The 22,230-nt window shown below is 49.4% G+C and overlaps 1 protein-coding gene across 1 annotated transcript; it reads right to left on the reverse strand.

The window, feature by feature from the left end:
* Window positions 1-457: 457 nt before the first annotated feature.
* On the reverse strand, window positions 458-22,230 carry PITX3 (paired like homeodomain 3). Its single transcript, XM_009087371.4, has 4 exons — window positions 22,010-22,230; window positions 7,498-7,638; window positions 2,663-2,868; window positions 458-1,641 (listed from the first exon to the last, which is right to left on the reverse strand). The coding sequence occupies exons 2-4, from the start codon at window positions 7,604-7,606 to the stop codon at window positions 1,078-1,080; spliced, it is 879 nt and encodes a 292-aa protein (XP_009085619.1). The 5' UTR covers window positions 7,607-7,638; window positions 22,010-22,230; the 3' UTR covers window positions 458-1,077.

Below are 22,230 nucleotides of genomic sequence, written 5' to 3' on the forward strand. Positions count from 1 at the left end.
TATGTACCTGGGCTGCTGGCACTTAATTTCACAATCTTCTGATGCAGGTTTGTGCTTTCAATAACCACACAAGCAGAAGCTTAAAGGGTTTGTGCCAACTTTTATTATCTTTTTTGGAAATGGGATTTAGGGAAGGGAAGGAGATGTGCAAGGAGGAGCTGATTGTTGCAGATGGGAATGTTTGGGATGTATGCTGGCAGCAGTGTGTCTGACCAAAATGACTGAAGCAATAAAGCATGACAGCCAGGACACTGCCTCGGTGGATGTGCTTCCTTTACAGGGTTTTTGGTTTTAAGGTCTACTTTGTAGATTATTTCACATCCAAAACAAGAAAGCATATTTTAATGTCTCTATATGTATTGGTGTATATATATATATATATATATATATATATATATATATATACACACATATTTTATATTCTTACAACCCCCAGCTCCTGAAGGTTTCAAGTCTGAAGGGCCACATGTATATATGCATTATAAAGAGATGATAACTGACTGAGACAAGGCTTCCTTACTGGCTGTATGATAAATAAATGGGCAAGATGTCTTTCATTGAAATCTTGCACGTGTGCAGAGAATATGGTTTAGCCAAGCACCAACTGGCAGCCCCCCTCAAGCTGTCCTGTCTCTGCCTATTTCCTGCAGAGGAGGTGTGAGGCTACCTGTGCTGTCCCAGGAATCTGGGGGGCTCTCCCCTGTGGGGCTTGGAAGGGCAGATTGAAACATACTTGGTTGTGCTTCCCATGGGTCAGGCACCTTGCATGTTGGGGCTCCTACTTCCCCATGGGGCTTCCAGTAGACACTTTTGGTTTATTTTACCATGGAGGAGAAGGTTTGGTGGGCAAGAAGGGAAGGGGTTTTGAAGGGGAAAGACAGTCAAAATTCACCATACAATAGACAAATCTTCATAAAGGTTCGTCTGCCAGCTCGTTCTTTTCTCTCTTTCTCTCCCTGTCTCCCTCTTATGCTGTCATGTTCACTCTCATTCTCTGCAGGACGTACGCTGTTGTAGGGCTAAAGGTCTCCTTTTGTCAGGCTAAGGTCAAGTCCCTGGTTGGCAGAGGGCAGCCCTTCATACGGGCCTGTCCACGGCGTACTGGCAAGGGCTCAGGTTGGAAGCTGCTGTCTGCACCGCTGGGTAGGTGAAGTTGGCGTGCTGCTTGGCCTTCAGCCGCAGGCTGGCCAGGCTGGAGTTGCACGTGTCCCTGTACATGTAGGGGCTGGCTGTTGAGGCGTAAGGACAGGCACTGGAGGAGACAGCAGAGTTGAGGCTCGGGCTGTTCAGATTATTGATATTTCCCAGGTTGTTGAGGCTAGGGGCTGGTACCCCGGTCACAGCAGTAGGGACCATGGATGAAGGCATGGTCATTGAGGTGATGGAGCTGGGTGGGGAGAACATGGGCTGGGAGGAGAGGGGACTGACATTCATGGAGTTGAAGAATGGAAAGCTCTTGGCCGAGAGCGGACTGCTGGCAAGCCCCTTGGTGGCCCAGTTGTTGTAGGAATAGCTGGAATACATGTCATCGTAAGGCTGCATCAGTCCATTGAACTGGGCTCCAAAGCTGTTCTTGCACAGTTCTGCCTGTTGGTTCCTCTCTCGTTTCCTCCACTTAGCTCTGCGGTTTTTGAACCAGACCTGCAAGAGAGAGAGAGGGAGGGCATGGGAATTGTTCTGGCTGACCTTGAAAGGGGCCTTGCCCTGGTGTCTTTGCCCAGCAAGACAAAAGCTGTTGAAGGGGTGGCAATACTCCCAGGGAGATGGGAGGCTGAGCATCAGGAAAGAGCTGCAGCAAGATGTCTGGGCTTCAGGGTCATCTCCCAGCAGGAATCACCAGGTGATCCTCAGTCAACCAACAGAAACCCAAACCACTGCCATTTCACAGCACACAGAATAACCCACCTCAATCAACAAACAGATGCTCTTTATACAGAAAAAAGAGAGGAAAATACTTGATGTATTTCCAAGAGACCACAGCCAGGAGGAGGGATTGGGGATGTATGACTTCAAAGCAAAGTATTTGAGGGATGGGATGTGGCTTGAAAACTGCTGAACAAAGGAAATAACTTATCTTCTTTTGACTTTGCCTCACGACTGGCTTGGAGTGGGATGTTATAGGTCTGTCTTCTAACAGGAAAATCTGTTAGTGTTAGAGGGGTTCAAACAATATAACTTCCTAGAGCATGGAAGCTGCTGGAAGGCTATTCATGATGCTGCTAACTCATATTTCTAGTAGCAGAGAGAAGCTCTCACTCCAGCTGGAGCCCTGCCACACCATGCCTGTGACTGCACATTGATTTGGGAGCCCAAAAGGGTGCCCTCCAGCAAGGGTAAGGCTGGAGAGTGATGGCACTGCAAGGAAAGGGTCTGCTGAGTTGAGGCCCAGCTGGTGGGGCTCTGTGGGGCAGAGCCTGGGCTTTGAATCTACCTGTATATTTGCAAGGTGGCTCTGGATGGGGAAGGCACCACCAGCATGAGGTATGTGTGTGGCAGGATTGTCAAATCTCAAGGGCAGACCCTAGTGAAGTGTTTCCAAGACAGGGAAATTTTCTAGTGCTCCTAATTCCTTCCTTGGTTTGGGGACAGCTTGGTCCTGTATCACAGCAGGCTTCTTCCCCACAAGCTCAGGCCGAGGAAGGTGGAAGGGCTGCAGTCCTACCCGGACTCGTGCCTCTGTCAAGTTGGTCCAGACTGCAATCTCCTCCCTGGTGCTCATGTCTGGATAACGGTTTCTCTGGAAAGTGGCTTCCAGCTCTTGGAGCTGCTGGCTGGTGAAGTGCGTCCTCTGCCTCCGCTGCTTCTTTTTGAGCGAGCCGTCTTCAGGGTTGGAGTCGTCCGTCTGGTTCTGCTGGGACTTCTCAGTGTCTGTGTGAGAAAGATGGAGAGATCCCCTGAGTTAACCTGAGGGCTTGGATGCACTTGGGGAGCCTATCCTTGGGGCAACCAGTGCATGCTCAGTGAGGTCCCCTTCCACTGCAGCCACCAGGAGTGGCCCCATCTCCCTCCCTTGTCCTTGCAAGCAGGCATCCACCCAGCATAAAAACCAATACCCCCTTCATGCAGCACAGCGTGACTTTGTTTAACCGCCATAACAGATGATAGTTTACAAGTGACCAGATTAAGATTTTCCAAACTTCCAATATTTGGGTTTCATTTACAGGTCACATGGGAGATAGTGGCAGAATTTATCCAGATCAGAAGGTTCTTACTCTGCTTAAAACTCTCTGCCTAAAGTGTCCTTTAGAAAAACTAAACAGAAATTGACACTTAGGACACGGCAAAAGATCCAGTCACATATCCCTCATGGACAAGGGATGGGAAGAGGCAAATTGCAAATTTATAGCAAGCTGAGGCTCTTCAATTAATTAGACGTGAGGACCAAAAATTTTCATTGCTCTTCTTGCCCCTTTACATTCTTATTTAGCTGCATGTGTTTTGGTTTTTAAAAAGCAGGGAAAGGCCTCTCTTAGACCTTACCATGAAGTAGTCCAGCATCTCCCTGTCCTTCTGCCCCTGCCCCCTCTCCTATCCACAGATCCTTCTCCTGGAGGCAGTGTCTTTTGTTTCATTGCCCATTGAAGTCTCAAAAGTCTCTAGTGTTCACACTGATATCTCACTGAAATGTACAGCTCAGCCTCCTTCTGGGCATCAAGTCCATGTCTAAATGCTGAGCTTTTGGCTGCTGTGGGTGGAGGTGGGCAGCCAGCTGCTTCCCTGTGCCACAGCCTTTTTGGGGGCTGTGCAAATACAAGCAGGCAAAATGCAAATAGGGCAGAATGCAAATATAAATATCTTCCCTTTAGTTGTCCTCCATACAGTGCCCAACTACTCAAATGTGGCACTTTTATGATGGAAGAAAGCTATAGCTTGCGTTTAATTCTGCTGGGAATCAAGACAAGTCACCATAGAGGAAAATTATTCCAATGAAAATAAATAATTTCTGATGTTCAACTCCTTTTTCTGATCTAGAAGCCAGGTGAAGCATTTCCAAATGAAAATCAGGTCTTCAGCAGAGAGAGAAGGTGTTCTTTTACAGTGGGAAATAGTCAGCTATACTAAATAAAAATTTTTCCAAATTTTCCCAAACTGTTCCACTTGGAAGAAGAACCTTTAAAAAAATCCTGGCATCACTCTGCTAAAATTGAAATTTTTGTTTGGGAAAATTTGGGAAAATTTTTAGTTCTCTGAGTAGAAGCTAGTTCAAAAGGCTTCAAAGTCCAGAAAAATCTCAGCATGAAGGTGGTACAGCCCCTTAATGAGTAGGGAGGCAAGGAGACAGCAGCCTGGAATACAGTTGAGTCAGTGAAAAAAGGGATTCCACAAGTCAAAAAGATGTGCTCTGGAATAATAGGCTCTGTCTCTTCCATTTCATTTTTATAGGGCATGCGAGAGGCCTCAAAGAATCTGAGTCCCCACAGAGACTGCTGCAGGGCAGTGCTGAGACAACAGTAGGTGCTTTAGGGGCCTCAGACCTGGAAGATGCTCCTGTCTCAGGTACCTGGTGCCACTACCCTCTTCCTATGACAGCCTGTTAATTCAGAAATATTTTCCTGCTGTTCCTGGAAAACTGTCCTTCTACTTGCCTTTTTTCAAAGGAAGCAATGCTGGAGTTGCAGAGAGCATTTCCAGAAGTGCTCACTTTCCAGAGAGGAAACCCTGGGTGTGGTCAGTGGCTTGTTCCCTGCCAGCCACCTCTGCTTCTGTAGCACATCTGATGCTATCCATCAGCAGGAGTGTAAATGCAAGGACAGTGAGATGGCCATTGCTCACAGCAGCAGGTTATAGGTTGGTTCTTCTGAGCAGGAAGGTGCTATGTCCTGTTCTCAGCATCAGGATCAGTTTGTGTTTCCATCCAGGGTGTACTTGTACAAGAATTTTTCCAGCACACTCTTGAAACAAAGCCATAGGAGTTGAAAAGTGGAATGAAAGAGCTTGGTTGTGGTCCTGTGGTATTCTTTTTTTCATGAGCATCTTTGTTTGTGGATCCCATATTCAGCAGAACTCTTGGAAGCATGCTCTTAATGTTGGTTTCTATAGTGGTTCTTGCCAAGAAGATTAATCTGATTTCTCTAGCTCAGTGCTCTAAACCAGTATTGGATACAGGAGGTTCCTGCACTATTCATCTCCAAAAGACAGTCAATGGGGAGTGATGCCACCCATCTGAGCTAGTTATTAGGAATGGCTAAATACAGATGAATAGGCAACATTTGGTTTGTTTGTTCATCTGCTGAACCTGGGTTAATTAGGAGCCTGATGCATACAGGGGATGTGCTCTCACCAAAGTCCCTGACAAATATTCATTTCCAAAGGGGTTGCTGTGAAGGTGGAGGCTATGCCCTTATTGGGAACTCCTGCCCAGGACTGCCCTTCTTCACTCAGGAAGAAATTATACCAAGAAGGAAAGAAAATGGAATGAAGGTACCACTGGTTTATGGGCTACATCTGGGTGAAAGAGATCACAGTGTATCTTGTTTGGTATTTGACTTCTCAACACCCTCTGGTGTACCTACTTTCCATAAATCTTAAGTCTCAGGAGAAGTAGGAATCCCAGCTCTGAGCCTTGAAAAATCTCTGCAGTTCATCTTGGTGTTCTCTTTGTTTCCATACCTGCTAGCTATGTTTCTTTCTGTGTGTCACCTCTTTTCTGCTTCTTCTATAAGCAGGGAATAAGTGTCCTCTGAAAAAGGTGCAGAGTTTTGACTGATTGCAGTGGGGACCCAAACCGTGGCAATACAGGGAAAGAAATGAGCCCAGAGAAAGAATGTGGGTGCCTTGAATCCATGCTGAGGAGCACAGTGTGGGGAGATGTGGGGCAGTTCTTTACCTCCCTCACTCCTCATCCTTGCTCTCCCTTGACCTGTGATGCCTGATGAAACCTAACAGAAGGGGGTGTCACTAACCATGCCATACAAGTAGAGGACACCTGTGATCCCGGAATGCTGAGCGTAGATAAGCAAGGTTTGTGTTCGCTTCCTCAGGATCTCTTACTTGTGTGGATCAATGAAACAGGGCCAAGGAGAAGTAGGGAGGCAGCTCTCTTGAGGGGAGTCAAGAAGTGTCGGAAGTGCAGTTCTGCCCCTGTTCCAGGCAGGCCTTGGTAGCCAGCCCTATTCTGCCTGACACTGCTGATGCATGGCTGCCATCAGCCTCTGCTGAAAAGGCACAAGCTGCCAGGATCTGCACACAGGTAATGCTGGCAAATCACCTCCCAGAACCATTTTATTTCTAGACTGCTTAAGACGGTGGGGAGTGATGTAGCCAGGCATCCAACGCTTATTGTCACCCCAAAATAGGTAGTGGAATATATCCTGTACTTGTTCGCCCACTCAGTGAAATGACTGTGGCCATAGCTGGAATTAGCTGCTCACGCCTAATGGAAAGAAAAGTCAGTGCCTAATTTGGCACTTCTACAGCATGCCAGGGTGGGCTCAATAGGGAAGGCCACTTAAACGGAGACACTGCCATGCATCCAAAGCAGCTGGCGAGGAGCAACTGAGCTTGGGGATGTGCCCAGCTAAGGTACGTGTGCAGTGGGGAATTTGTCGGGTGGATCTCTGACTCTAGTTATCCCAGCGTAACTCCCTTCACGATACTTTCTCTGGGGAATTTTAATCTGCATCATTATCCTTATTAGCTTTTGCATGCGGGTGAGCCTGGAGGCTTTACACGGAGAGCAGCGGGCTGTCCCCAGCCCTCACTCTCTCATGCTGGCACTGGCAGAAGCAGTTTTGCATCTTGACACATCCAGAATAACAAGGGATGGAGTGGTAACCAGACAGATGTAAAATCCAGAGCAAACCATAGCATTCCTCTGAACAGGTGTGAATGGTGATGTTGCTTATTCAGAGCCTGATAAAGAATTCAGCAGGCTTGGGGTTGGTTCAGCCTTTGGGAATGGTCAGAGGCACCTCTGTGAGAGAGCAGCGAGGCAGAGGTGAGAAGACTTTTTCAGTTAAAGAGCAGGACAGTGCTTCCCTTTCATCTTAATGCATGAACCTGGAAAGTTCAGCTTAAGGTTTACCTTTACCATGGAAATTTTAAACCCTAACAATTTAAACAGAGGTTTAAAAAAAAAAAAATCAGTTTAAAATTAGGTGTAGCCTTCTGCGCCTTGGATATTTCCTATGTTATGGGGAGAGCTTTCCTGCTCTGGGGATCCTGTTTAGGCAAATACAATAAAATCTTGGTTGTGACCTGACTTGCCTGGCTCTGGCCTGCCATGGACTGTACCCTTGTGAGCAGCGGCTTCCTGCAGCCAGGGCCAGAGGACCCCACCACTGGGATGATGTTCTCACCCTTCCAATAGCTGTCATTGCAATATGGACATTTATGCCTTTCCTCTGCTTGTTGGCACAGCCATGCTGCTATGGCATTTTTCTGGCTCCCAGTACAAAGGGAAACTGTCCCTCTGAGAGCAATGCAAGCCACTGGCTACCCAGATCCACAAGCAAGGATGGGTCAGGGTTTTTCTTCTATCTTGAGCCTTGCACTCACCGCTGTGGTCCTGCCCTTTGCAGCTGTGCTCATGTTGAGGAGTTCCAGAGTCCGAGAGAGACAAGGCTGGGCTGCGAGCCTCCGCGTCTGCCAGCAGGTTGAAATCCATGGGGCAGGGATGGGTGGTGGAGAAGGACGAATCTGAAAAACAGTAGTCACAGGGTGATCAGAGAGATCAATGTGTGTGTGACCTCTCCTCACCACCTCCAGCAGGGACTTGCCTTGAGGAAAGGTCTAGGAAAAGGAAAGGATCCCTGTGTGATCCTTGAACACCTTTGAGTTTCTTGGCTGGAAAATGGACATACTGGGCTTTCAGCTGAGCTTCCCTATCAATCAAAAATCATCTAGTGACACTTCTATTTGCAGCCTTCAGAGAAAGAGCCTCCAATTTATAGGTGACATTCAGACTGAAATAGCAACGCCGGGAGCATGCTGTGTAATGGAGATCTGAGGAAGTGGTTCTGGGCCAGCCAAGAGCTGTTAGCACCTTCCCCAGTCATCCCACCTCTCCTATCCTCCCTGCCCAGCTCCCCTCCTCTTTCTCCCTTGCTTCTCCACAAGCTGGCCAAGCCTAAGTAAAGCTGTTCAGAGAGCACTACATGCACACATCCCAAAAGAAAAGCATTCCTGTGCCTGGCACTGATAAGAAGGCACATCTGCCTGCACAGTCACTGCTACAAGCAGAGACCCAGGCAGTGCAAGTGGACTCCTTTGGGGTACATAAGGACCTCTGGAACCTGAATTAACATGGGAATCAAATTTCACCTGCTTAGGTGCCTGGAAATGAGTGGTCCTGGCTGTAGCAGGAGCTTGCTTCCAGCCCGAGATCATCCTGACTGGAGGCTCCCCATGTCCCCTCAAGAGACTGGCCTGCGCTGGTGAGCCATCTTCCCTGGCTGAAAGCATCCCAACTGGGAATCTGTCAGTGCTGCTCCCCATGACTGCAGGAACCTCTGTGACTCTTCTGCCACCTCTTTCCACACCTCTCTGTCCCAAGATCAATGCTTTTCATCATTCACTTCTTTATGGAGCTTGCATCCTCCACCTGTATTTCCTAAAGGAGCTCAGCTGAGAGCACCACTTAGTTCTGGACCACATTGGATGCTCATGAAGAGGCAGGCATGAGGCAGCAAGTGTTCCAAGCCTGGCTACATCTCTTTAGAAAGTTGAGCTGGCCCTATGTTAGCCCCTAATCTGAATTTTGGATCATAACCCAGCAAAATGCAGGATGTGCCACTGGTGCACAGTTTATGAAGGCTGGATCAATTTTAGGGGACCACAGCAGCTTCTGAAACTTTAGCCACTCCCAGCTGATAGCTCACCTTCCCAGACAGGGATCCTTTTCCTCTAAGACACAACTCGTACATTGTGCCAGGATCTGGGACCCCTGGATTTAGGGAAGTTTGGACCAGGGGTTTGGAACTTCCAAACTTTAGGTGGAGATCGGTTGTGAAGGCTGGTTCCTGGGTGGTGAAGGGTTGTCCAGCCCCTCAAATCCATGCGTGTCAGGGAGGAACGTGCTGAAGACAGTCTGGACTGTGTTAGTTTTTAGACATGTAAACAAGAGATTAATCACATAGCTGTTGCACCTCATTTGGACATGGATGACAGTGACTAAGAATGTATTTTCAGAGCTGTCTAAAGCCTCCTTTAGTCAATTTGCACAAGGCTGCTGCCAGGGCCCAGGGCTGATCCCCATACCTGCAGTGTACTTTCCAGGCTGTGATGAGAGAAAAAGGAGCCATTTCTAATGGTTATCTAGCTGGCTTCTGCAGCAGATCTCGCTCACAAAACTCCTGCAGTTTCCCTTGCTCTTCACTTGGCTTGACCTCCATTAACTGCCTCTCCCAGGTACTGGTGGGACAGTCTCAACACCGACCTCAGTCAGTGCTCTCTGGAAGCAGCACATAACAAACCAGGACCTGGTTCTGGTTTCCCAGACCTTTGCCTTGCTCTGGGATTCTCCTTTCCTGTGGGAGAGAAGTGGCAGGACTCTGGCTTTGCCATGAGGCTGGTTTTCATTTCCACTTTGTGGCAGGCCTGACCTTTGATGTCTGCTGGCTGTGTTAAGCTCCTGCCAGCAGCCAGGCACAGCCCTGTTGCATTCTGCAGTGTGTACATACATGAAGTGATGTGACAGGGGCTGTGTTTTCTTTAATACCTTTGCATGGAGTAGGGGAGTCCATCTGCTGCTGATATTGCCATGGCTTTTAGCATTACTCTCAGAATTATGCAGAAACGCGCAGTGAATTAATTCCACGGATTAAGTCTTGATTAAGATGTGTGTCACTTTGCTGTCTCAGAATTTATTAAGAGCCCTTCTTGAGTCTGCAGCAGATGGAATTTCTGCCCAATGTTTGTAGATGATAATTTCCCCTCTTCTACAGCCATTTGCATATGATTGCATCTGTCAAGCACAATTTCCTCTCTTCTAGAGCTTTGACACTGTACTGGACAATTTAAGGAGGAATTCAGATCCTTGCCTTGCTGTAACTCAAGGACAGTGTCCTCCTGTGCAGAGTCCTGTTTGCTCTTTTTTCCACATCTTGCATTACTTTCATCTGTACAAACTAGAATGAAGACAGGAAAACCAGGGGGGAATATCTTACATAGGCAAGGTTCCATAGGCTTAAATGACAACACAAGGTACAAGGCTCAGGAAAACCTGGTCCTGGTATTGAAAATTTATGCCCCACCCTGGGCTGCACCAATGCAGCGGTTACAAAGTTCATCCAAGCTGTAGGACACAACATAGCATGCTTAGCCTGCCTCAGAGATACAGTGGGCACTTAGATTAAAACTGGTTATGAAGGGTGGCCAGTATTCAAGTTTAAACTAGGACTTGTGGCTGAGCACAAGTTTTCTTTGTGAACTGAATTTAAAAGCAGAAAGATTTCAGAGAGAAGATGATGTATGTATATATGTAATTGCATAACCTACTGCATGTGCCACATGTGGTGGCATCAAGGAATGCCATCTCAGTTTGCTCTGAGCAGGTCATGGAGAAGCAAAATCAAGGGGAGAGAGGGATCTACTCAGCATGATTATAAAAGCAGGAAAAGTCTGCAATGGTGACAGCACGTGAGCTCTGTACCAATGTATTTACCCAAAGGCAACCCCATACTACTGACACAAAAGGCAGTAAGGTATTCTTCTAGATTATACAGCCCTTTTGGATTTAAAAAAGGTGCTTTCATCCACTTTGGCTAGATCTTGCTGTAGGCAGAGACATTAAAAAAGTCAATGATAAACCTTCATGGCATTTCTACTAAGTTGTTTGCCCAGTCTCAAGGAATCAGTGAAATTGGCAACTCAGAAGTATTTTTAGATAAAATCAAATTTACCATCTTCATCTGACTCTTCATTTCATTTTCTTTTAACATAAAATAACAGTTTCTTTAGGGACAGCTCCTATACTAGCAATATGCAGCCAGGCTTCTCAGAGGCTTCAGTTTTGTAAAACTAGCCATGGCTCCCAGTCTGCTCCAGCATCCGTAACTCCTTCCATTGATGTGTTATTGCCCCTGAGATAAAGGTTCCCAAACCTGTAACAAGCACATCTCTTCTTCCAGTCACTGCCCGTGTGCGTCCTCTCCTTGGTGCCCATGTGAACATGCTGTCGCCACCTGTACAAGACCCTTCAGCCAGACAGGGAATTGCCATCCCTTCTTCATGGGCATAGCGGAGGGCGGGGGAAGAGCAGTCCTGGCTCTAGGCCTTTTCTCTTTTCAAATGTACCCCCTTTCTATTTCTGTGTCAGCTCCTGACTGCTCAAGCCAGGGACATTTAGGCAGTAGAAGGAGGACACTCCTGCGGGAGGAGGGCAACCTTGTTTACCTGAAAACAGAAACAAGGGTCCCTGTGACCTGTCTCCCGCTTCTCTGTAACACACTGCTCCATCACCTGGAAGCAAAGAGGATTTTGCTTGGGTATTTTTTTCTTTGAAGGGGTGGGAAGGAAACATAGAGGCTGACTTCAAGCAAAGTACAGCTAATTATAGGGGTGGCTTTTGTGATGTGGGTCTTGCCCATGAGAGCTGCCTAGAGACTGACTAGTGTGTGCTGCTCAGCTCTCTGCACTGCCATTGGGGAGCAGGCTTCTTGCTGGACCTGTTTTGGCAGGTTGATCTGGAAGTGAAAAGCTATCTCTTGCATTGTTTTGATGTTATTTGACTTCCCATGGGCATGCAGGGGTGCTTCAGCGAGGTCCTGATGCTTCAGGTTCCAAGAAAGCAGCACAATGACCACTGATGACCCAGGGACAGGAGGGAAGCCCTAAGCTGGCCTCTCTCTAAGCAGATCTCTAAGCAGATCAGCACAACCCTGTGGATCTGTGAGTTTCCCGCTTCCAGCCTGGGCCAGAGTAGCTGAATCTTCTGCTTGGAATTGCTGATCTCCACAAAGAGTTCAGGGTTACCCCTCAGGCTGAAAGGTGCTCTGCCATCATTTGGGGGGAAGTGTCCTTTCATTCTTGCATCCCCTGAGGTGAAGATATGATGTTACACTGGATTCCTAGCGTCAGAGCTGTCTCTGCCTGCTCCATCAATCGTAGAAGTCAAACTACTGCTGATTGCTTCACTCCTCCCATGCTCACGTTCCCTGTGTTCTGGCTTACTTTTAGGAGAGACAAACATTTGGGCTTCTATTTAAACGTACATTTTCAGGAAGATGATCTTCCTCTGTACTTTGGTCTCGGTGAGGTGCTGAGACAAGGTGGAACAGGCCCTGCCTCTCCCTCTACTCCTTGTAAAAGAGGAAGTGATTGAGAGTGTGCCCATTATCGCAAGGAAGAGCATTTTGTTCTCTGCATACATGTGTTTGTTCAGGCAATGGTGCCATCAGAGTGCCTGTGGCCTGGAATTAAAAGTACCACATGAGCACAGCACATGAATCGTGCAGCAACCAAGAGTCCGATTCTCTTTGCTGACCAACACAAGTGCTGCCTGTGAGGGGCTCTTTCCCCACTGCTAGAAAGCAAGAAGGATGGGGTGCAAAATGAGTTAATATTTGTTTCCTTGAGACTATAGAAATATAACTATAGGGAGACCAAGGTCACTCACTGCTAAACATCTCAGTGTAGCTTTAAATCTCTAATCTTAATGGAATTGCAGCAGGAACCAAGAGCAACCATTAATCACTGGAAGATAAACAGCAGCAGCCAACTGGTGACCCGGAGCGCAGGGCCATTATGGGACAGGAGAGCAAGCTGCCTGCCTCCAAAAACATCAGGCTGTGCACAGCCTCAGGCTGCCTTAGCAGTGGTTTCGGGTGCACACTCAGAAGTGGATCATTGACCTCCAGCAAGGGCTGAGTCACAGGTTATAATAAACTTTATTTCTCGATTTAGTCCCTACAGCTGGGCACTAACCCCTGAGCTCCTGAGGGTGGCTTGGTAGTGGTGTGTTCTGCTTTGAAGAACACGGTTTAGGAGTTTTATTCCTCTCATCAGTAGGAATTGCCAAAGCTCCCTGAGGCACTTAGTGGCTTTGTTGTCAGAGCAAGTTTTCTGGCACTGCCCCACACATGGACTGGGCCACAGAGCACTGAGAGCTGTGCATGGTGCCATGGAACTGCAGTAGCCCAGGCTCTTGCTGCCAGGCTTCCTGGCCACAGCTGGCAGCAAGGACTGGAGAGCTGGCAGCTCTCTGACGAGGGGGTCCAGGTTATTTATTTTTGTGCGTGGCTCTAAGTTCCTAATAATGAGAGGTTTGAAGAGGGTGAGGATGTAAGGTGCTGCCACTGACTTGTCTTACGATGTAGGTAAAATTATTTGACTGTTCTGGGATTGTATCCTTCATCTCAGAAATCATGTTAATGAGCATATCTGAGCTGGTGGAGGTAATGAAGCAAAATTCTTTTAAGTGCTTTCAGATCCTCAGATAAGAGGTGCTAGGAAAATGCCCAACCATTCTGGACACTGCCTAATGCATTTCCTGGGGGCTGGAGGCAGCCTGCAAGATGGGATCAGGCCACTTGCTTCCTTCACATTGACATGAACCTCCAGCTGCAGAGGAGGATAATGGCTGAAACCTCTGCTCTGGGTGGCAGAGGGTTAATAAACTGCCTGTATTCAAGAGGATTATCACAATGGAAATGTCCCAAGGATTGACAGCTCCATACCCATGTCCACAGCAAAAAAAGCCCACAATGGAATGTGTCCTGTTCGCTTATTTGACAGGCTGCACTGTGCCCCTGTGCTGTGGAAGCGCCCTGATGTCACCATGCCCCCCACAGAGTGCATCATTCCCCACAACAGGTGTGTCTGCAATCCCCCAGACTGCTGCAGACCCTGCCTAGCTGAAGCACTGGCTTCTGCAAAGGCAGGGTAATGTGCCTGGCTCAAAGCAAGTTCTTTATAATAGTATCATGGACCTCAGTGCTACCCTTAGCATACCTGGATGGTTTCTGAAATGGCACACAAAATTTGGAAACAAATTGCTAATCTTAGCACAAAAGAAAAGCCCTGCCAGACTTTCTACAAAGATGTTTTTTTTCCTCTAAATGAAACATTCATAGTTCTTGCATTCTTGTGAGCATTGTGCTTCAGGTCTCACTGTGTCCGTCCATGTTTCCAGTGTCCCTTGGACGCTATGCCTCAGTGGGGCGTTTGGCACCTTGGATATTATCAACCAGGACTGGGATTTTCATTCTGACAGTCTGTGCAGTTATATTAATAAGGCTATGCTTTGTTATGGCTTACTTTGTTTGTTAGGCATCTGGAACAAAATAAATCAGCAAAAACTCAGTATTGCCCAATCAACTTTCAATTGCAAAAAGTTGCGGGCATGGTGTAGATCCACCATGCAGGAGTGCTAGGAGTGAGAGCACAGTCTGCAGTTATAGCAGAAGAAAAGTCCTTTAGGGAAATTAATCCCTTTGTTTTTGGGAAAGGAGAAAAAAGGCTGATTTCAGTAAGAAACTCTGTCTGAGAAAATCTTGCAACTGAAATGAAAGATCTGCTGAAGTGGAGTGCCAGCACTGACCTGGCTAGAACATACTGACTCTGTTCATCGCCACCTGCCCTTGCCCACTCCTGTAGCCCCTTCAACCTGGCTGCAAAGCAACTTGTGCCACTACTGAGGGATCTGCCTGCATCTGCATGAGAGAAATAGTTGCACAGCCACAGTGTACAAGGGATTGGGATCTGCTCTTGTGGAGCCAGAAGCAAGATGAGACAGTTGCAAGCCAGGATCCTGGTTAGGAATGAGAGGTGCAGGCAGCCTGTCTGCAGCTCAGCCGAACACACGCTGCTCGTGCAGCAGCAAAGGCCACCAGGGTCTGGCATCAGCAGATTGGTATGTGTTGCTGTATTTAGTTGGGCAATTGTATAAATTTGACTAATTATTCTGGCAGTCAAAGAAACTGGCCTGATTCCTATGGGGGCTGTGCTTGCAGAAGCGGGGCTGGGTCATTTCTGTATCTCTGTGGCTGTAAAGTTGGCTCATTTTAGGGAGGCCCAGATAGCTCTGTGGCTCCAGCTGCTGTTAGGAGATTTTTATGCAGATGAAGGGCAGTGGCTAAATCAGATGTTATCGAAGAAGTAAATGATTCTCACAATTAGTAAACACGCTCAAGAAAGTTTGTCATCAAGTGGGTAATACAAGTGATTGAAGGTTGGGATGGATGCCCTGACACCAGCATGTCACACCACTATGGCTGTCTGACCTCCATGCACTGTAGGGCTGCCAGTGTCTGCCATCCAACACCACTTCTGGAAATCCTTTCTGGAGAACTTCAACTAGATCATAAACATTTGTTCTATGACAGAACTCAGCAAAACCAGCAGCTAGAAAGAAGCTTTTTTCGGGGGAGGGGTGGTACTAGATTGTTTTTTAAAAAACAACCTGTCAGAGTTCAGTGGGTTGCAGAGCTGCAAAGGGAAAAGGGGTAACTGCCAGAAATTCTGTGATGGCCCCACCAACAACCATGGCCAATGTACAGCTCTGTTGGTTAAGGAAACAAGAGCCCAGAAATTGCTGGCTTGCTCCAAGGGATGTGTTGTCTCAGTGCAAACCGGCAGTGTTGGAGAGAGTTGATGTCTGCTGTGCTTGGCTGTAAAGTTTCCTGACGATTTTCTTTTTTTTACCCCCAAGTAGTTTGTATTTAAATTTTGTTTAAAGCTCTCTGGCAAGGAGATCCTTGCAGAATGAAGACTGCAGTGAATAAAACAAGTGGATGATCTCAGCTTACAGTATCCCTCTTCCTTGCTATACTGCAGCTGGTAGGGTAGGGGCAGGAGGAGGGTGGCTCCGGGAGGGATGCTGGAGCTTGCTCCCTCTCCACACTCCCTCTTTATGGACCTTGCAACATGCCCCGAAGGTCAGCCTGTTTACCCAGACACTGTTTGAAGGGGCCGAGGGAGGCAATTAGCAAACACTGCCGGGGCCGATCCCGCAGTGCCTCGCACGAGGCCTGTGCCGGCAGGATCGGGCCCGCGGATCGCCCGGCTTTTCTGCCGTACACCGGCCGCGAACGCTGCGCGGCTCGGGGACGAGGAGGAGGAAGGCCGGTGGGTGAGCAGAGAGGGCTAGCAGCCCTTCTCCCGGAGCCTCTCGCCCAGAAGCCCCACTCGAGGCCGTGGCAAAATGTCTCAGGTCCCTAAATCCAGGGCACAATAGTCGCTGCTAAAGCAAAACCAAGAGGTTTCACTTTAGGAATCCTGAAATGTGAGAGTGTACTGACTAAGAACTGTATACAAAGTCTGCTTCTTTTTTTTTTTTTTTTTTTTTTTTAATTTCCCCCCCACCCCTCCCCTTTCCCTCGCCAAATCCTCAGTTTTTCCATCTGCTCGAGGCCGCATCCCATGCGGAGCCCTGGGAGGTAGGCAGTTTGGGTGGGTAGGAGAGGAAGCTGCAGAGCCCTAATTACTCAGCCAGTCTGGCCCTCGGGCGATCCCATCAAAGCGGCTCGGAGAGAAAAGGCATGGAGCAGAAGGATGTGAGCCATCTCACAACGCTGCTGCCTGGGTCACACCACGTCCCGTCCACGGACGAGCCTGCTCCGGGGACAAGGCTGTAGAGACAAAAATGCCTCTGCCTGCCCAGACCCTGTCACCCAAAGAACAACCTCTGCTACAGCTCCAGGGCCAGGGAACGGCTTTCCAGCCTCCCACCCTGGTCTGTGACTCGGGCATAGCTGAGCTCAGGCACTGGGGCACTGTTATTAAAATTCACCCAAGACAAAGTAAGCTGTGAAACCCTTTTAAATGGGATAAGAAAGTCCATATTTTTTATCGCTTTGGTATTTCTCTCTGCTTAGGTATGGATTCATAGGAAGGCTGACCATTAAAGCTCGATTAATTTACCTTAACGATCTAATTTTTTTTAAATTATCCTTGTACATCCAGTCCTCGAAAAAGTCTTATTTATTTTATTTTGGAAGAAAACCTCCATGCATTTACTTTTTAAAAACAACAGCCTTGAAATAAATGCAAACAGAAAAAACCCAAACCCAACTCACAGAACTGGAAGTTGGGATATTGTGGCACCAAAAATAAAACTGATGGAACAAACAGGGAATTTCATGTGGTTTTCATTGTCAAGTCTAAGCTCAGAAACAAACAGGAAATAAAAATGGCTAAAACAAAAGAGATTTCTTTTAAACTGTGTTCAAATCTAAGTGGGGAGCTGCTTTATGTGGGAGGGAGTCTATGTTTATTTGCTTTTCAAAAAAAGGAGTAAATAAAAATGTCCACACACAGACAGGTCAACTTGATTTACCGTTAAATCCTCATGTTTCACAATGGTCATTTATAATCAGCTTTTTAAAAAGAAAATTAGACTCATATAAATGGCAGCATTGCAAAGGAGAGAAAAGGCAATGGGTGGTGGGAAGGCTGCTTCTGTTTTAAATAAGGTTGAGGGGAAGACGGAATGGAAAGAGAGAGAGAGAGGTAGAAGTAACTGTGAACCTCTAGTCATTTGTTTCATTCCATCTTTGTACTTTTTCAGTTTTTGCAGAGAGCTTGGCAGGTGCTGAGCATTCCAGCCTGTACCACACCACTGAAGCTCCCCAAGGAGCAATTTAATGTAGGTATTTGAAAAGAATAGCCTGTAGGATCAGTGCTATGTGATTCAGAGTGATATATGTGCTATATCCTCCCAACAGAAGTATTTCTTAGGCTCTCAGATTTGGGATTGTGAACTTGTTTGATAGGGGCACAAACAGGTGCCTCGTTCACAGTGATCTGTGATCTCTGATGGTGATTTTTAGGGGTTAATTTAGTGCATGCAGGACCCAGCTCCACTGAGATGGGGATCTGCTAAGATCCCCGGTAACTGCAGTCCCATTAATGCATCTCAGAACATTCTGAATAGTTGAAAAATCAGAGGGACAAAATTAATATCAGTTACTGCAAATCCAGCTCTGATTTCCCTCCTCTTTTGCACTATTCAAAAGAGTGTAAATGTTTATTTTCTGGTGGAGCTGTGGTTTAGGAGATAGCAAAGAGCATCAGATTGAGGGTCAAGGGACAGAGGCTGTATTTCTGACTCAGATCAGGAAATTCTGCCAGAGCTCAATTTCTCCTCTGCTCAACAGGGATATTTCCCTTCTTGTTAAAGCATCCAGAGATCTACGTATAGAAAAGCTAGGAGTCTCCTGAGGAGAGAGATCATAAGGTTCAGCTCTTCAGAAATGAGTGTTCCAAAGATGAACCTACACCCTGCAAATAAGTGGTAAATTTCCTGTTTAGGGGTAGAGGATTGGCTCTTTTCCTGAATCTGCTTGGTAATACTCTGACACTGACGGGAAGAGAAGAGAGGGACCTCCCTTGCTCCCCACCTCTTTTTAAAGCCTAGTAACAGAAATGTTTCTTAGCTTCTGCCCAGCTAGATCTCATAGGTCTTTCCTGAAAAAAAAAACTTGTAATATTTAATATTTTTTTTTGCTGAAACCCAACAGATCTATTGCTAATCATCCCAGAGGAATTACTCTGGCTAGGCTGCTGTACCTGTCCTCTCTGGGGTCAGGGGGAGATGAGGATTCAAGCAAATCCTTTCCCACAGAACTGACCCCCCGTCTTTACTGAGTCTGGCCCAGTCCCTTGGGCTGCCAAGCTTCCAGGATCAGCCTGTGGACTCCCTTAAATGCCCCAAGGAAGCCCAGAGCTAATAACCAGCTTCATTCAATTCCCAGTCACATTATTATCCAATCTGCCAGAGGCATTAATATTCAGAGGTGAGGTGGGAGGAGGGCAGGGGTGCTGGTGAGGGGGAGCAGCACACAAAGAAGAGGAAGGGAAGTGTGGCAGACTGGCCTCAGAAATATTCCTTCTCCAGCCGTCCGAAACCCCAGCCTATTTCAGCTGACTGTTGACAATAGAGGGTTTTTCCAACAGCCTCAGCACGAACTTTAATACCAGCTGGTAGAGACTGTTCCCCAGCCAAGAGCAAATGCCCAGCTTTGGCACAGCCTAATACCCACCAACCCCAGTGGCCCACAGCAAGAGGGGGAGCTTTGCCCCTTCTGCCATCAGGCCCTAAGTAAATACCAATCTCCCATTTTTAAACAGCCAGATAAATAGCTGAGCCTGCTCAGAGACCCCACAGCCTCCTGTTTCTGACCCTTCTCCCTCCATGGTGCCACAGTCTCATCCCATTGCCTTCCTGATGCAGAATGCACAGCTTGAAACCAGCAGTTCTCCCCATCTGGGACTTTTTTCCCAGATCCAGGTACCTCCCCTGTCCCCAAGGCCAGGGCACATATGCCAGGTCACGAGACAGACCTCATGTCCCCTGCTCATCTCATCTTCCTTTTGGAGCGGTCTCCTAGATCAGGTTTCTGGCTTTTTCTTTTTGGCAGTCTCCAAAGTCAGCCTCACCTCTCAATCTCAAGGTTTTGGGTAGCATCTGACAGAGAGAAGATACAAGGGGGTTTTTTTGCCAGCTCTCCATAGGGAACATTAACCAATACTTTTGGAAACCAGTCACAGTTTGCCGATCTAATAATTGCCTGAATTAAGCCCTTATAGAAACATAATAGATATTAATTGAGGCCTGCAACAGTTTCTGTGACAACGATTAATATTGGTTTTTAAACCAGTGCTTTGGACAGTAATATAGTGGGCTTACAAGGGCAGAATCTGGGCTGCAGGTCAGGCAAATCCAGGAACTACAATAACAGCTGGAAAACCACCGCCCTTGCCCAAACCCCTCTCCAGGCTGGCACGGAAACACGTCTCTCTGTGAGGTTCCTTATGAGGAGTACTGGGCATTGTGCGACAATTTGCTAATGAAATATAATAATTAAAAAAAATAAATCAAACTCTGCTCTTCTTCAGCCGACATTTGTGAAAACTGAAAGCAGCTACCTTGACTGGACATTCCCTCCAGAGCCAGAAGGTAGCCTTTTGTCCCTCACAGCAAGGCACCATCAAAACCTGTACAAACTCCTATCCACTTCAGCTCATCGACAGGCTGAAGGGCATGGATGTGGTGCCGGGAGCCAGGGAGACACTGATCCCATCACTGAAAAGTGGTCCTGTCCCTGTCTTTGGAAGATGGGACAGGGACAGAGACTCTGAAAGACACCTTCCTGAGCAGTTGCTTCTAGCATCTCCCGAAATTGCAGATGGGAGAGAGCCATTTCATCCCCAGCATCCTGTCTTCCAAGCCACGGGCCATGTGTGGAAGACCCACAAGTTTGTCTGGGGGACATCAAATTTCTCTCTTTGCTTTCAGCACTGGACTCCGCTTAAAAAGTGGACGGGTCGTGCTCCCATCAGTCGGAAATCTGCTTCCCTCCCAGGTGAAAGAACGGGAAGAACATGAGGGATAAGTTTTCATTTCTGCACTGCCAGCTCGAAGCATCAGAGGGATGCGGCGGCCGCGGGCTCACCTCCAGGCTCTGCGGGGCACCGGCGTCCTGAAGCAGCGTGTTCCTCTGCGGCTGCCGTGCAGAGCCGAGTTCTGCACCCGGTAACCCGGCGGGCCGGACGGGGAAGGGGTGCGGAGCCCCGGGAGCTCCGGCCAAGGGACTGCTGCCCCGAGCTACCCAACCCCAGCGGAGCGGGGCAGGAAGGGGAGAGGGGTGGGGGCTGCGGCAAGCCCAGTCAGCGCCCCTGCAGGGCCCTGGCTCTGCCGGGGGGTGGAATCCAGTCCCCTCCCCGCTCGTCCCCTCAGCTGTCCAGCCGCGGGGGCGCCGGGTGAACGGCCGACAGGTGTCCCCTGCTCGGCGGCACCGGGCCCGCCGCCCCCCTCCCTGAGCCCGCTCCAGCAGCTGTGGCGAAGCGCCGGCATCGGCCCCCGCCTCGGTCGCCCTCCCCCGCCGGAGCCGCGGCCAGCCGGGACGTACCCGTTCCTTACTCCCGCTCCGAGGAGGAGGTCGGGGGAAAGGACAAGGGGGTGCCGTACTGGCGGGCTGGCTCTTCCCCCGGAGCCGCACTCGTTGAGCGGGGAATAGACGGGGTAGCGGACAGTACCGGGCTTCGCCGGGAGCCCGCTACAGTTGGCCGGCCTTCCCGGGCACTCAACGGGACGGAGGGACGCCGCTCTGCAGCGTGCCCCCGGCGCCGGGGAGGCGGGAGAGCCCGTGCAAGCGCCCGGAGGCCCGACAGCCGGTTCTGCCCGCAGCGTCCCAGCGCCGGCCAGCCGCGCTCCGGCAGGGAGGCTCGATGCTCCCGGCAGAGTTGCCGCGGGGTCGGCGCTCCCTCCCCGCAGCCCGACCAGGTCTATTATTCCCGGTCGGATCCCTGGAACCCCGTCCGCCGGCGCGCCACAGCCAGCGGCGTCCCGGGGCGGATTCGCTCCGTCCGCCGGGGCCGGCTCGCTTCTCCCCGGCGCTGCAGGGAGGTCGGCTCTGCTGTAAACAGGAGCCAGCCCTTACATAAATATCATTTATCCAACTGTCCAAAAGCCGTCGGGCTGCCTTCCTTTTCCCCAGCGACATCTCCACGCCTCTGCTCCCTGCGCCTTTCTATCCCGGACCCTGCAGACAGCTGAGTCGCAGCCCGTAACGCCGTTATTTACAGCGATTCCCGGCTAATTTAAACAGCCCCCTGCCCCGCTCGTCCGAGTGGAAAATGACTAAGTTTAGCAACGGCAAGAGACTACAGCAGCGCTTGTCGGAAAGGGGCCCGCGTCGACCCCGAGGGGACGGTCGGGGCCGCGGCACCCCGATGGCGGCGAGTAAAGGGTCGCCGGGCCCTACAAGGGCAGAGCAGTGGAAGCGCCGCGCCCCGCTGCCAGGCGGGCAGCGCTCCCGGTAACGATAGGGGACAGTTCGGCCGCGCACAGGCCCGGTATCCCTTCTGGATGGCAGGGCAGGGCTCTATCCGCCCGCTCTCACCTGGCTGCCGTCCCTTGACCCACGGGAGGCGACGGAACTCCGATCTCGCGCTGAACTGGGGCTGACCCCGTGCTGCCGAGCACAGCACAACTAGCCACCCCGCCGGGGATGCTCTTACCCTGTGCCAGCATCGAAAAGATTACGGCCGGCCGGGCTAGTATGAAGGAGCTCAGAGTGAAAGGAGGGGAGAAGGTCGCCCAGAAGGCCGGGGACGGAAAGGCACTTACAGCGGCTCCAGATGCGGGTTCGGCTGAGCGGACTTAATCCTGCGAGAGGAGCGAAGCTGACCGCCGCCCCGCGCCCCGGGCTGCTCTGCCGCTGTCAGAAAGTAAATCCCCCCGGCTCCCCGGCCACTCTGCGCGTCGCTGCCGGCCCGCGGCTCACGGAGAGGGCGGAGGCGGAGGGCGCCGGCCGACTGCCTCCCATTCACCCTGGCCATTCACTTTAT

The sequence above is a fragment of the Serinus canaria genome, chromosome 6 (assembly GCF_022539315.1).
Source record: "Serinus canaria isolate serCan28SL12 chromosome 6, serCan2020, whole genome shotgun sequence".
Lineage (NCBI taxonomy): Eukaryota > Metazoa > Chordata > Aves > Passeriformes > Fringillidae > Serinus > Serinus canaria.

What these genes read in the sequence shown, in the direction of transcription:
- PITX3 (XM_009087371.4), bottom strand. Translation starts at nt 7,606, where the DNA reads ATGGATTTCAACCTGCTGGCAGACGCGGAGGCTCGCAGCCCAGCCTTG. An exon ending in CAAAGGGCAGGACCACAGCG is followed by an intron (nt 2,869 to 7,497) that starts GTGAGTGCAAGG and finishes TTTCTCACACAG; the next exon opens with ACACTGAGAAGTCCCAGCAG. An exon ending in TGACAGAGGCACGAGTCCGG is followed by an intron (nt 1,642 to 2,662) that starts GTAGGACTGCAG and finishes TCTCTCTTGCAG; the next exon opens with GTCTGGTTCAAAAACCGCAG.